General features: G+C 42.6%; 1 protein-coding gene across 3 annotated transcripts; it reads right to left on the bottom strand.

Moving 5' to 3' along the window:
• Positions 1-429: 429 nt before the first annotated feature.
• LOC140905797 (GTPase IMAP family member 2-like) lies at positions 430-12,181 on the bottom strand. Of its 3 annotated transcripts, none has more exons than XM_073329287.1 (4): positions 11,912-12,181; positions 9,197-9,269; positions 4,503-4,551; positions 431-2,864 (listed from the first exon to the last, which is right to left on the bottom strand). In XM_073329287.1, the coding sequence occupies exons 2-4, from the start codon at positions 9,230-9,232 to the stop codon at positions 2,077-2,079; spliced, it is 873 nt and encodes a 290-aa protein (XP_073185388.1). In that variant the 5' UTR covers positions 9,233-9,269; positions 11,912-12,181; the 3' UTR covers positions 431-2,076. The 3 variants fall into 3 exon arrangements, with proteins under 3 accessions (XP_073185390.1, XP_073185388.1, XP_073185389.1); XM_073329288.1 differs by having other exon boundaries at positions 11,946-12,181; XM_073329289.1 differs by lacking the exon at positions 9,197-9,269 and having other exon boundaries at positions 430-2,864.
• Positions 12,182-14,290: the final 2,109 nt, after the last annotated feature.

Genomic DNA, 14,290 nt, shown 5'->3' with positions numbered 1-14,290 from the left:
TCTTTTCTTCCGTTTCTATCACCCAAGATAAACAAACAGAAAATGTCAAAACTGGAATCTTTTTTGTCTCTTTCCAACTTTCTCATCTGTGAATCTTGTAGTATCTAATTGACCAGTGCTTGGAGGGTGACGCTCACCAACTGTGTGTAAATTCTGCCATCACTACGGCACTGTGATGCTTTCTCAGGGTGCCCAGAACTATGAGTCATGTTGTTATCCCTCTGCCTTAGCCTTTACTTGGCCTTGTGGGTAACACTTGGTACAGCCCAGTTCCTGAATCCCCTTTAAGAGCATTCCCATGTTGTGCCCAGCCCCGTCACTGGACACTCCCCGAAATTACCCAGTTTGCTGGCTCCCAAGAGACATTGTACACATCAGCCTGTTTGATTCAACTGAGGATTCACACATGGCTTCATATTACAACACAGAGAGGTACTTGTGATAAATAATAAGAAGTTTATTAACAAAGCTAGAGATTTAAGTGATACTGAGTAAGGATAATGGAAATAATTGATTACAAATAAAACAAAAAGATAAGCCGCTTCTACAAGACTAGGACTTAACTTCAGCAAGTTAATCTTATGTAAAGCAGTTTCTCACCTAAAGTCACTGGCTCACATGGCCAAGATCCAACTTTCATGAATGCAAAGAGCACTGTCTTGTTTGCTTCCTCAGTGAAGGATAACCAAGGAGTTTTTCTTCCTCCTTCTTATTATCCAGTAAACCTTGGAAATGGATTCTTTTTCCAGTGTACCCACCCCCCTCTCCGCTTGTTCTCTGGTGTGCTGACATCATGGTGCTTTCTTCATCCTCCGGCTAACCTAATCTTCCTGTTTACCTCAGATGCAAATGTACCTGCCATTGCATTTGGCTTCACAATACTTGACTTACATCAGAGACCTAGGCAGACAGGTACATCAACATTCCTTTGCTGGGGAAAGACTTGTTTGTCAACCCCGTTTATCAAACCCTGTGATTTGAACATATTTTAATACATACACACAATTTAATTATTTCCTGTACAAACATCATGCAGTATGCTATAAGCTTTCATTTGACTCTCACATGACCTTCATTACAGATAAATACTCTGACAGCCATGTGGCGGACAGGCCAAGTAGGAGTTGCTGTTATAGGACAATGACCCTTTGGCAGTTGGGATTGAGGGATTCAGACTCACAGCCTGGGTTTGCTTGGAGAAATTAATTTAACAGTCACAACTTTGTAAGTAAGCTAAAGTAATTTAATCTTAGCATTGTAACTTTTAACAGTGTGAAAAACCAAGGCTGATTCTGTAAGGTTAATTTTCCTTGTAGACATAGGGCTAGACTCTTAAAGGCATTTAGGCTTTGTTGCTCTCAGCATTGCAATGCCTAACTGGTTTAAGAGCATAAGTCTCATTTTCAAATGGGATTTAAGCATTTAGGAGCTTTGACAGGATATCTTAAAGAAAAGAAAAAACAATGCTGCATATCACCATGTCACATCTTTGGTGGGTTTTAAAGTTTGCTTTTCAAAATATCAAAAGAAGCTTCGGCAATGGGGCCAGGCTAATCCTTGGTGTAACTCCAGTAAGGTCAGTCGAGTTTCACCAATTTACACCTAGTCTGAACTTTGCCCTGTAAGTGTCTGAGATTTTATTTTTAGTAAAATGACTGCCCTGTTTGATGTTGCAGTTTGAGCTACTATAAGTTTATGTGAAAGCTGAATAGATCTCTCAGCTCTAGCCAAAGGGCCAAATTCTTCCCTCGGTGACCTGGCTGTCAATGCAGAGTATTCCAGTGAAGCTAATGGAAACACTCCATTACAAATGCAGGCTGAGAGCTGATACAGGACTGTAAATCCATACGGTTGCTCTTAAGTTAATGGAGTAACTCTGGATTTACAACAGTTTATCTGAGTGTAGAAACTGGCTCAGCATATTTAAATTATTCTAATATATATCATTAATAAAGAACAAATGCGGATAGCTTTAGTCATATTGTCTGAATGTGCTGCACTGGCATAAGGGTGAGGGTGCCTGAGAAGCTGAGATGCAGGGTTTGGGACGCAGCAGGGTTAGGTTGCAATGAGACTTTATGAATGACTGTCAGTGACAAGGTAGATCAGGAGAAGTACAATAATAAGAACTACTGCAGCAACCCCAAAGGCCAAAATAACTTTCCTATACTTGGTAAACAGAGTGGTCACCCTGGTTCTTTTATTTATTCCAGTAAGATACCTCACTTTTTGTTCCGTTAAATTAGGTTCCAAATACACCTCACTGACGTAATACCTGCCCCCATTCTCCTGAACCGTTCTCTGGATCATTTCAATCAGCTCAGAAACCTGTTCAGCCTGTTCTGCTCCGGTTGCTCTGTTATTGAAAGCACAATATCGATCCCCACACTTCTGAATCAGCCCCTTCAGATCTTTGTTATCTGAGTATCTCACGTAGTCATGCAGTGAGCCGACCGCTAAATCTTCTTTCCGGGTGAACAGGACAATCATGTGCCTCATGGATTCAACTCCAAAAATCTCCTGTACTCGCTTCACTGCGTCCTTGTCTTCCTCAGTGTAACGGCCCAGCTGGGTCACCAGCAGCAGAGCGTGGGGGCCAGGGGCAGAGAGCGCGATACAGCGAACAATCTCTCTAGATGTTACTGGCTCAAAAGCCTTTTGGTCAAAAATGGCAGGTGTGTCAATAACCACAAGCTCCCTCCCATTCCAGCTCCTTTGCCCCTTTTCACAAGTCAAAGTTACTGACTTTGCCCCGAGTTTGGACTCAAACTTTCTTTTCCCAAGGATGGAGTTTCCTGTTGCACTTTTCCCAGCTCCAGTTTTGCCAACAAGGATGATTCTGAGTTCCGATTTCCTGCCGTCATCTGCAGTTGATGGGGACAGGTTTGACAGTCAGAACATCATTGCATAGATAAAAGTAAATGAGTAGGAGTTACACCTAATTCTGAGGCTGAGAGTTCCAGAGTAAACAACATCCATCCAGTCCCTCATCCCAGCTTGTCTCTGTCCTCTGGGATGTCTTGTCACTTTAAATTGAACATGACCTAAACTCCGTATCCTCTCTCCCGTACCTTCTCTGCTTCCTCCTTTCCCTATCACTCTTTGGATCACCACCATTCTCACCGTCACTCAGGCCAGCAGTCCGGGGGCGCTTTTTTACTCCTCTCTCTCCTCTGTCTCACACATCTAGGCCAGATCCAAATCCAACTGGTTCTTCTTCCTCAGCACCTTCAAGTTCTGTCCTTTTCTCTCCAGCCCTACACCTAAGTTCCCTTTCAGAACCTCAGTGTATTCTGCCTTGATTACTGCAACTCCTCCTCTCTGGCTTCCCAGACATACACATCAGACCCTTCAGTCCATTCAAAATATTACCACTAAATGTGTCTTCCTTGCCTGTTGGTTCGATCATGCAACTTCTCTCTTTCTAGTCTGCCGTTGGCTCCCTGTCTGACAGAATAGGTTCTTATACCTCACTCATCACTGTTGAATCGGAACACCTCTGTCTCTGGTTTTACACAGATAACCCCTGGACCCACACACAGAGCTGACGCTCTTTGTACTGGATCCTAACGTCAGATGTAAATACGAGGCCTATAAAAACAAACCCTTGTGTTCTGGTCAGACCACTTCCTCCTTCAGATGTTCAAATCTCTGAACATTTGACCATCACATTTAAGCTTCTTGTCTCTACCTTCAAATTACTATAGGACTCTGCACCTCATTACATATCCTCGCTTTGCCCCATCTCCTCCACTCTATTAATGCTCCTAATCTGTTTTTTCAGATTCTTGCACAATCACCTGTGTGCTTTCTTTATTGTAGCCCCCATCGCATGCTATGATCTTGCTAATCTCACCTGCAAAATTCTTACTCTGTCCACATCAAAATCCCTCTTAAAAACCCACTTCTGCTGTGTTGCATACAGTGAATCAGGTTGACTTGCCTATAAATTACCTCCTGTTCTTCCCTAGCTCTATATAGCTGGTCAAGCAGGATAACACATTTCATACACATTTGTTTCCATTTTTTGGGTTAAAATTTGAAAAAAGTTGTCCGGATCTGCCTGGAAATGATTGGGGGAGCTGGGGAATGGGGTGTGCCTGGTACACAGACTCTCAGTGTCATTGGATTGGAATGAAGCTCTGCCTTGCTTCTACTCTCATCTCTTTCTTGATCAAAAGTGGTATGTTCTTGATTTACAGTTTGCAGCTGCTGTAGCAGCCTGAGATATGGACAAATTTACAGCTACTGGCAAAGGGATTTTCTTTGTGAGGGTTGTCCCCAGCAGAAGACAAAGTTACAGAGGTAATGTCACTGCCATTCCCCCAGTAACTGCACCCATGCTAGAGCCACTAAAATAATTTTGGGCAACTAAAGGTATATTCAGAATATGCCTCAATCCCCTAGAGCTTGTGGGGTTCTCTTTTACTTTACTGAAAAACTTGAGCTGAGCAAAATATAGAAGTGAGACCAGAATAGGGCCTTTTGTGTAACTGTCTTACCATAGAAGGTGACATTCTCTCCTTTTTGCTTGGTCCCATCCATCTCATCCTGAAATATTTGTAATAAAACATATGTTATTTACAAACATACTTTAACCAAGGAACTCAGAACATAGAAAAATACTCATTTAGAAAAACTCAGTAATACACATAATAAATAGTAATAACAATAATCACTGCTATGTAAGTCTATTATGGTCGGAAAAGTGAGTTTCTGAACATGATACCTTGATATTTCATGTTTAACCTCCATTAGTGTTTTCATCACATCTGCCTAACTTTAAGCACATGGGTCGTCCTCCTGAAGTCGAGAGTTAAGTTTAGTCTTTGAAAATCGGTTCTGTTATTGCAGCCTTGTACATACCTCCATTTTCATCAGCAATAGAAGTTCTGGAATCAGAACTTAGTCAACAGTTTGGCTGTTGACGCACAAGGCAGAGAGAATGCAGCTTGTACTTCAGTACTGATACTGCCTTTGCAGCACTGACTTGTACAAAACAGGTGTCAGTTCATAAATTAAGTGGCTATGATTCAGTTAGAGCCAATTTTGGGAGAAGATGGCACAACCAGAGCTGGGCAAAAAATTTTGATGCAATTTTTTTCATTGAAAAATCCTGAATTGGGTCAACCAAAACATTTTGCGAATTTGGGTTGAATTTGCCAAAATATTTTGGCTGGAAAAAAATTCAGAAAAAGTTGAAATGTTTCATTCTGACATTTTCTAAATTCTGGGATGTATTAGCAGGAGTGTTGTAAGCAAGACACGAGAAGTAATTCTTCTGTTCTACTCCACACTGATTAGGCTTCAACTGGAGTATTGTGTCTAGTTCTGGGCGCCACATTTCAGGAAGATGTTGGCAAATTGGAGAGAGTCTAGAGAAGAGCAACAAAAATGATTAAATGTCTAGAAAACATTACCTATGGGGGAAGATTGAAAGAATTGGGTTTGTTTAGTCTGGAAAAGAAGACTGAGAGAGGTCATGATAACAGTTTTCAAGTATGTAAAAGGTTGTTACAAGGAGGAGGGAGAAAAATTGTTTTTCTTAACCTCTGAGGACAGGACAAGAAGCAATGGGCTTAAATTGCAGCAAGTAAAGTTTAGGTTGGACATTAGGAAAAACTTCCTAACTGTCAGGGTGGTTAAGCACTGGAATAAATTGCCTAGGGAGGTTGTGGAGTCTCCATCATTGGAGATTTTTAAGAACAGGTTAGGCAAACACCTGTCTAGATAATACTTAGTCTTGCCGTGCATGCAGGGGACTGGACTAGATGACCTTTCAAGGTCCCTTCCAGTCCTATGACTCTATTAATCACTGCATCAGTGAACTTTGCTGATAAGATCAACCAAATGTGCATAGAACTAAATGGGAAAGAAATCTCCATTCCTGACCAGATCATACTATTCCTCTAGCTACCCTGGACTGAATTCGATCCCTTGACACATGCTGAAGATCAAAAAGACCTGAAAAATATTAGAGCCGCAACCTGCGAAATGGATCCCTACCCCTCTTGGTTGATGAACGCCCGGGAAAGCAAAAACTATGTTCACTACCAGTGGAAATAGTCAATGCCTTCTTCAGAAAACAAACCCGCCAAAATCCATGAAAAGCACAATACTTCACCCAATCCTCAAGAATCCATCAGTAGTCCCTAATGCCCTCCAACCATTATCCTGTCTTCAACCTTCCATTTCTGGCCAAAATCAAGGAGAAAGTAGTAACCACAAAGTGCCAGCAACATGTGACATCAGACAACATCCTGGATGTCTCACAATCAGGGTTCAGACTAGGGCACAGCACAGAAACAGCTCTAGTGGCACTAAAAAGATGACCATGGACACAGGTAAGCTTTCCATGCCCATGTTGCTGGACCTTTCTGCAGTTTTAGACACAGTGGACCAGAAGCCACTGCTAACCCACTGACGTGACATAGCAGGAGTAGATGGCCTAACACTATAGCTGTTCCTATTACTAAATTCAAGCAAAACTCTGGTAACTGTGGTAACTGTTCCTCTTCTCTGAAGGCCCTCACCTGAGACTCACCGAGATCCAGACTATCCGCGCTTCTCTTCACTATTTACATGAGAGCACTGGGGGAGACAGTGATTCACCATCAGCTAGGCTGCCAACACCATGTCAGTGGTACTAAAGACACACAGATACGACCATGATGAGGATGTCATAAGAACCAATGTGCACTAAGAGTGACAGACTGTGTTGTGGAATTTAAAGTGACTGAGTTAGACAGGGTATTTGACCTTTTCTTCTACATTAGAAAACTCCACTGGTATAACATGAATCACTGTAGTAAACTGAGGTATCTTATTGTGACTATGTGGGATCACACGGTTAAAGTTTCACAATTTTCAAAAAGAATGAGGAGTACTTGTGGCACCTTAGAGACTAACAAATTTATTTGGGCATAAGCTTTTGTGGGCTAAAACCCACTTCATCAGACGCATGGAGTGGAAAATACAGTAGGAAGATATATATATATATATACACACACACAGAGAACATGAAGAGATGGGGGTTGCCATACCAACTCTTAATGAGACAAATCAATTAAGGTGGGCTATTATCAGCAGGAGAAAAAAAGACTTTTGTAGTGGTAATCAGGGTGGCCCATTTCAAACAGTTGACAAGAAGGTGTGAGTAACAGTAGGGGGAAAAATTAGCATGGGGAAACAGTTTTTAGTTTGTGTAATGACCCATCCACTCCCAGTCTTTATTCAGGCTTAATTTGATGGTGTCCAGTTTGCAAATTAATTCCAGTTCTGTAGTTTCTTGTTGGAGTCTGTTTTTGAAGTTTTGTTGTTGAAGAATTGCCACTTTTAGGTCTGGAGACTAACCAATTTATCTGAGCATAAGCTTTCATGAGTTACAGCTCACTTCATCGGATTCAACTCATGATGTAGCTTACGCTCACTTCATCAGATGTAGCTCACGAAAGCTTATGCTCAAATAAATTGGTTAGTCTCTAAGGTGCCACAAGTACTCCTTTTCTTTTTGCGAATACAGACTAACACGGCTGCTACTCTGAAACCTGTCACTTTTAGGTCTGTAATTGAGTGTCCAGGGAGGTTGAAGTGTTCTCCAACTGGTTTTTGAACGTTACAATTCTTGATGTCTGATTTGTGTCCATTTATTCTTTTGCGTAGAGACTGTCCAGTTTGGCCAATGTACATGGCAGAGGGGCATTGCTGGCACATGATGGCATATATCACATTGGTAGATGTGCATGTGAATGAGCCCCTGATGGTATGGCTGATGTGATTAAGTCCTATGATGGTGTCCCTTGAATAGATATGTGGACAGAGTTGGCAACAGGGTTTGTTGCAAGGATAGGTTCCTGGGTTAGTGTTTTTGTTGTGTGGTTGCTAGTGAGTATTTGCTTCAGGTTGGGGGGCTATCTGTAAGCGAGGACTGGCCTGTCTCCCAAGGTCTTTGAGCGTGAGAGATCGTCCTTCAGGATAGGTTGTAGATCCTTGATGATGTGCTGGAGAGGTTTTAGTTGGGGGCTGAAGGTGATGGCTAGTGGCGTTCTGTTACTTTCTTTGTTGGGCCTGTCCTGTAGTAGGTTACTTCTGGGTACTCTTCTGGCTATATATATCTATATCTATATATATCTATCTCTAATCTCTATCTCCCTACTGTATTTTCCACTCCAATCATCTGATGAAGTGGGTTTTAGCCCACGAAAGCTTATGCCCAAATACATTTGTTAGTCTCTAAGGTGCCACAAGTACTCCTCGTTCTTTTTGCTGATACAGACTCACATGGCTACCACTCTGAAACCTGTCACAATTTTCAAACTGTTTCCAAATTGTTATTTCAGCATATGCAAAGCTTCATAGAACTAGAACTGGTTTTAAAAAGAAAACAGGGAAAATTTTGAAAATATTTTCATTAACTTCTTTTGTTCTTTTACCAACGACAGAGCTGATCAATTTTTTTTTGAAATTTTGAAAAAAAGTCAGTATAAAAATTTATTGAAAAATCCCTGTTCCTCCCTACCCCGTTTATTCATCCAGCTTTAGAAGAATGCTTTCACCTGATGAAATTAATAGGCAGGAAGTTTAATCAGAGGATGTACTTTTTCACATAATGCCTAACTAACCTGTGGAACTCATTTCTGTGGGAAGTTATGATGTCCAAAAGTATAACTGGGTTCAAAAAAGAACTGGATACGTTTATGGAGAATAGGTCTATCAATGGCTATTGGCCAAAAAGGCCAGACGACACAAGCCCATGCTCGGGGTGATCCTAAACCTCTGATTACCAGAAGCCAGGAGTGGAAGATACTGCCCTGTCCTGGACACTCCTCCTGAAGTTCTGGCACGAGCGATTGTCATAGACAGGCTACTGGGCAAGATGGACCATGATCTGACCTAGTTAGGAGGCAGTGTGTGTTTTTCTAGCAATTGTTCAAGCCGGGATTCAAGAAAGCAGAGGAAGACCCAGAGTCAAAGATAGATTCTGTGTGTGCATCTGATTTTGCCATCCTAAGCTTCCCACCTATATTTCTCTATGATCTACTTTTTGATCACTTGCTGCCAGCTCACAGTGCTGCTCACAATCTCAAAAGGGCCTGTTCTCATGAGCTTACAAGTCTGGTTTCTCTATCAAGTTGGTTCTGACACATAGTAACCAAACCTTAGAACCTCTGTGGATTTGTCCTTCACTAGTACATACCGGCATGGTTGTTCCAAGTGATTGATAGGCTGACATTTCTCCTTTAAAACAGGGATCTTAAACAGCTTTTTTCCTGAAAAATCAATGGAACTGGTTAATACTCATGAAAGCCAAGACCAAATCCCATCTCATGTGTGTCTCTTTGTTCTTGTGCAAACTGAAGGGTGGTTTATTTCTTAATTATTTTATTTATACAGTGCCATGAATATGCATGGCATTACAGATGAAGTGAAGACAAGGGGGGAGATTTTCAGAGGCATAAGTTGCATTTAATGTCCATGGACGCTAGGTCCCTAACTGATATTTGTGCCTTTGAAACTCTTCCTTCATGTCCCTACCACAAGAGCTTAGAAGCTAAGATCTCGATCCTAGAATTGGAGCTGCTAGTGCAGAGGTCGGCAACCTTTGTCACCCTTTATCGTCAGGTAAAGCCGCTGGCCGGCTGGGCTGGTTTGTTTATCTAGAGTGTCCGCAGGCACGGAGCCCCGCAGCTCTCACTGGCCACGGTTCACTGTTCCCGACCAATGGGAGCTGTGGGAAGTAGTGGCTAGCACGTCCCTCGGCCCACGCCACTTCCTGCAGCTCCCATTGGCCAGGAAAGGCGAACTGCGGCCAATGGGAGCTGCGGGGCTCCATACTTGCAGATGCTCCAGATAAACAAACCGGCCAGGCCCACCAGCGGCTTTACCCTGATGGGCTGGTTGACAACGGTTGCCGACCCCTGTGCTAGTGTAACCCACACACCTCCTGGGTGTGGTGTTCTATCCCCTCTAGTGGCACAGAGACCCTTAGAGAGAGAAAGCAAATGAGTCTGCTCTACAGGCTTAGCTACCAGCCAACTGGCTTTTGGCTCATGCGGTAGAGTCTCATACACTAAGCTTCAGAGGTCCCCGGTTCTATCCTGCCCGTCAACGACCAGGGTTTGTCGACATTACACTAGCATGGATGCTGTGCCTGCATGGAGATCCATTGACTGTAATTGTGGCTTTTCCAAAGTGAAATGGTGCTAGTGGATTCAATTGCAGTATCGGGGTCTAAGGCCAGAATCCATAAAGGGACTTTTAGGTGTCTTGAAAATCACTGGAATCCACAAACCGTGGGTTAGGCACCTAGGCTCCCTGTACAATGCATGGGGAGAGATAGGTAAAAGCCAGGATGCTAGGCAAGGAGCCAATAGGAGATACTGCTGAGAAGGGTGTGGTCCTAAGTCCTGCCCCCTCAAGGAATTTGGTGCCTAAAGCCAGAACTGCACGAAGGCACCTTGTTCTACTTGCAACCCACAGCCAGGAACCCCTCTTGTAGAGTCAGGCAGCTTCGTTGCCAGCCTAACTCCCTACAGAATGGTTGATGGTTGGAAGACAACAGTTCCCTTATAACCTTCAGCCCAGTGGTTAGGGAAGTCATCCAGGGGATAGAAGACATCAGTTCAATTCCCCCTTTGTCTGATGAGTAGGGATTTGAACAGGGTTTCCCCATGTCTCAAGTGAGTGCTGTGCTCTATATAATCATTCTGGCCCAACACACATTGAATAAAAAGTGGAATGGCTTCAATGTGAGAGACTGAGAGACACCCACCTCAGACTGTTCCATAGTCCTACTGAATTGGGCCCTGCAGGCAAGACAGGCATTTCCCTGCCTTTTTCACCTGGTTTGAGGATCACACTCTGGCTTTGTCATGGGAACCCCATACTGTGGACTCGTTTGTATGCAGTGAGTGGAGGAAGGACAGACCACTCAGGATTTCATTTTACATTACACATCATATATTCATATTTTCATTTTTTGGACTGGCTGCTTGCTTTTGTTTTGTGCCAGACTAAGCCTGAATCTATAGTGTCGGTGAGCTCGTTGTGCTAGGATGGCTATAGTAAATTAAAAAGTAGCTAGGCAGATGGCCTACAGAGACTCAATACAATACCATCTTTAAAAAACTCTGGTTTGACTCTAAACCTGCAAATTGTGCACATAGCAAGCCCAGGTAAACATGGATTCCTACACTGTTACCCCTGGTGTCCCCTCCCTTGGCTGATTTTAGGTAATGAAATAAAAGGGAAATATTGAGTTGAGGAGCGCATAAGACAAAATAAAGTTCTGGGGAGGATGCCTTTTTGTCTTTGAGACATTAACTGAAGGCAGATGAGACAAAGCCATACATTTAGTCAAAGCAGGTGGAGGATAGACAGTGAGAAATCATTATAAGTATCAGAAGACAGGTTTGAGGGGACTGGGCATCTCTGCACCTGAGCTGAGCTCAGCCGTGGGATTGAGTAAGGAGGAAGGTGGCTTTATAATAACTTTGTGCCTCCACTAACTTGGGACAAGGGCAGGGCTGGGGGAGGGCTGGACTCTCATGGACACAGTAGTCTCCAGGCTGTCCAAAATTACACCCGGCTATCTTGGGTTGTTGCAGCATTTGGGAATAAATGCATACCATCTGTAAATGTCAAGCATTCTCTGTCAAAACTTTATTCCCCTCCACCCCCATGTGCTCCCTTATCCCCTTTGGAAACAGATCTCAGGCAGGCTTTAGGCACCTAAATATCAAACAGAAAGACAAAGGCTTGTTCCCTGTATTTCCTCCTGCTACCTTAGAAGTGTTTTCATTTGTCAAGCTTTGTAGCCAGTTTAAAATACCTCTCTTGCCCACCCTTATTTTCTCTCCCTATGCCTCTCTCTCACTCTTATAGACACACACACACACACACACACACACACCTTCTTCATCATCTGGTCAACTTGGAGATCAAACCTGTGATATTTCTTCAGATTAAGCAGATATTTCCATCTTCTGCACAGTCCTTCCAGCCGGTGGTATTATACAAAAATGTCTGAAGTCTTCTGGTTTCCTCTTTTTGACAGTTGCTTCAAATTAGTAGTTAATGAAATTGTTGTGAAAATGAAAACAAACTACTCAGTGATCCAAATTTCATTCTAAGTAAATGCAGTGGGATGAGCTACTGCCACTGAACAGGAAATACCATTTGCGAAATAAACAAGTCTGAATTTTACAGGAAGTGGTTTGTGTAGAACAGTAGCAACGTATGAGAACATTCAGCCTGTGTCATAAATATAAAGGGAAGGGTCACCACCTTTCTGTTTACAGTGCTATAAAATCCCTCTTGGCCAGAGGCAAAACCCTTTTACCTGTAAAGGGTTAAGAAGCTAAGGTAACCTTGCTGGCGCCTGACCAAAATGGCCAATGAGAGGACAAGATTCTTTCAAATCTGGAGGGGGGGGAACAAAGTGTTTGCTCTGTCTGTGTGATGCTTTTGCCGGGACCAGAGCAGGAATGCAGGTCAGAACTCCTGATGAATCCAGTTGTGCATTTTGTATTGTTTCTCATGCACATATATCTTCCAGGGTACAATCCTATATTTTGTCCCTTAAAATGGACATATTTACCAAATCATAGAATCATAGAATATCAGGGTTGAAAGGGACCTCAGAAGGTCATCTAGTCCAACCCCCTGCTCAAAGCAGGACCAATCCCCAACTAAATCATCCTAGCCAGGGCTTTGTCAAGCCTGACCTTAAAAACTTCTAAGGAAGGAGATTCCACCACCTCCCTCGGTAACGGCATTCCAGTGTTTCACCACCCTCCGAGTGAAAAAGGACTTCAAGGAGCAGAGAATCCTCCAGCAAGTGACCCGTGCCCCATGCTACAGAGGAAGGCAAAAAACCTCCAGGGCCTCTTCCAATCTGCCCTGGAGGAAAATTCCTTCCCGACCCCAAATATGGCGATCAGCTAAACCCTGAGCATATGGGCAAGATTCACCAGCCAGATACTACAGAAAATTCTTTCCTGGGTAACTCAGATCCCACCCCATCTAACATCCCATCACAGACCATTAGGCCTATTTACCATGAATATTTAAAGATCAATTAACTATCAAAATCATGATATCCCATCATACCATCTCCTTCATAAACTTATCGAGTTTAATCTTAAAGCCAGATAAATCTTTTGCCCCCGCTGCTTCCCTTGGAAGGCTATTCCAAAACTTCACTCCTCTGATGGTTAGAAACCTTTGTCTAATTTCAAGACTAAACTTCCTGGTGGCCAGTTTATATCCATTTGTTCTTGTGTCCACATTGGTACTGAACTTAAATAATTCCTCTCCTTCTCCAGTTTTTATCCCTCTGATGTATTTATAGAGAGCAATCATATCTCCCCTCAACCTTCTTTTACTTAGGCTAAACAAGCCAAGCTCCTTGAGTCTCCTTTCATAAAACAAGTTTTCCATTCCTCGGATCATCCTAGTAGCCCTTCTCTGTACCTGTTCCAGTTTGAATTCATCCTTCTTAAACATGGGAGACCAGAACTGCACACAGTATTCCAGGTGAGCATCATAGTCATCCTATGATCAACCAATACTCCAAGGTCCTTCTCCTCCTCTGTTACTTCTAATTGATGCATCCCCAGCTTATAACTAAAATTCTTGTTATTAATCCCTAAATGCATGACCTTACACTTCTCACTATTAAATTTCATCCTATTACTATTACTCCAGTTTATAAGGTCATCCAGATCCTCCTGTATGATATCCCTGTCCTTCTCTAAATTGGCAATACCTCCCAGCTTTGTATCATCCACAAACTTTATTAGCATACTCCCACTTTTTATGCCAAGGTCAGTAATAAAAAGATTAAATAAGATTGGTCCCAAAACTGATCCTTGAGGAACTCCACTGGTAATCTCCCTCCAGCCTGACAGTTCACCTTTCAGTAGGACCCGTTGTAGTCTCCCCTTTAACCAATTCCTTATCCACCTTTCAATTTTCATATTGATCCCCATCTTTTCCAATTTAACTAATAATTCCCCATGTGGCACCGTATCAAATGCCTTACTGAAATCGAGGTAAATTAGATCCACTGCATTTCCTTTGTCTAAAATATCTGTTACTTTCTCAAAGAAGGAGATCAGGTTGGTTTGGCACGATCTACCTTTTGTAAAACCATGTTGTATTTTGTCCCATTTACCATTGACCTCAATGTCCTTAACTACTTTCTCCTTCAAATTTTTTTCCAAGACCTTGCATACTACAGATGTCAAACTAACAGGCCTGTAGTTACCTAGATCACTTTTTTTCCCTT

The sequence above is a fragment of the Lepidochelys kempii genome, chromosome 2 (genome assembly GCF_965140265.1).
Source record: "Lepidochelys kempii isolate rLepKem1 chromosome 2, rLepKem1.hap2, whole genome shotgun sequence".
NCBI classification, from domain to species: Eukaryota; Metazoa; Chordata; order Testudines; family Cheloniidae; genus Lepidochelys; species Lepidochelys kempii.
The sequence above is the reverse complement of the archived record's forward strand: the minus strand, read 5'-3'. Positions and strand labels throughout refer to the sequence as shown.

Excerpts from the sequence above, each read along its gene's own strand:
- LOC140905797 (XM_073329287.1), bottom strand. The coding sequence starts at position 9,232 with ATGTCAGCCTATCAATCACTTGGAACAACCATGCCG. Across the intron at positions 4,552-9,196 it reads CACTTGGAACAACCATGCCG|GATGAGATGGATGGGACCAA; the intron begins GTATGTACTAGT and ends CAAATATTTCAG. Across the intron at positions 2,865-4,502 it reads AGAGAATGTCACCTTCTATG|ATGACGGCAGGAAATCGGAA; the intron begins GTAAGACAGTTA and ends CATCAACTGCAG.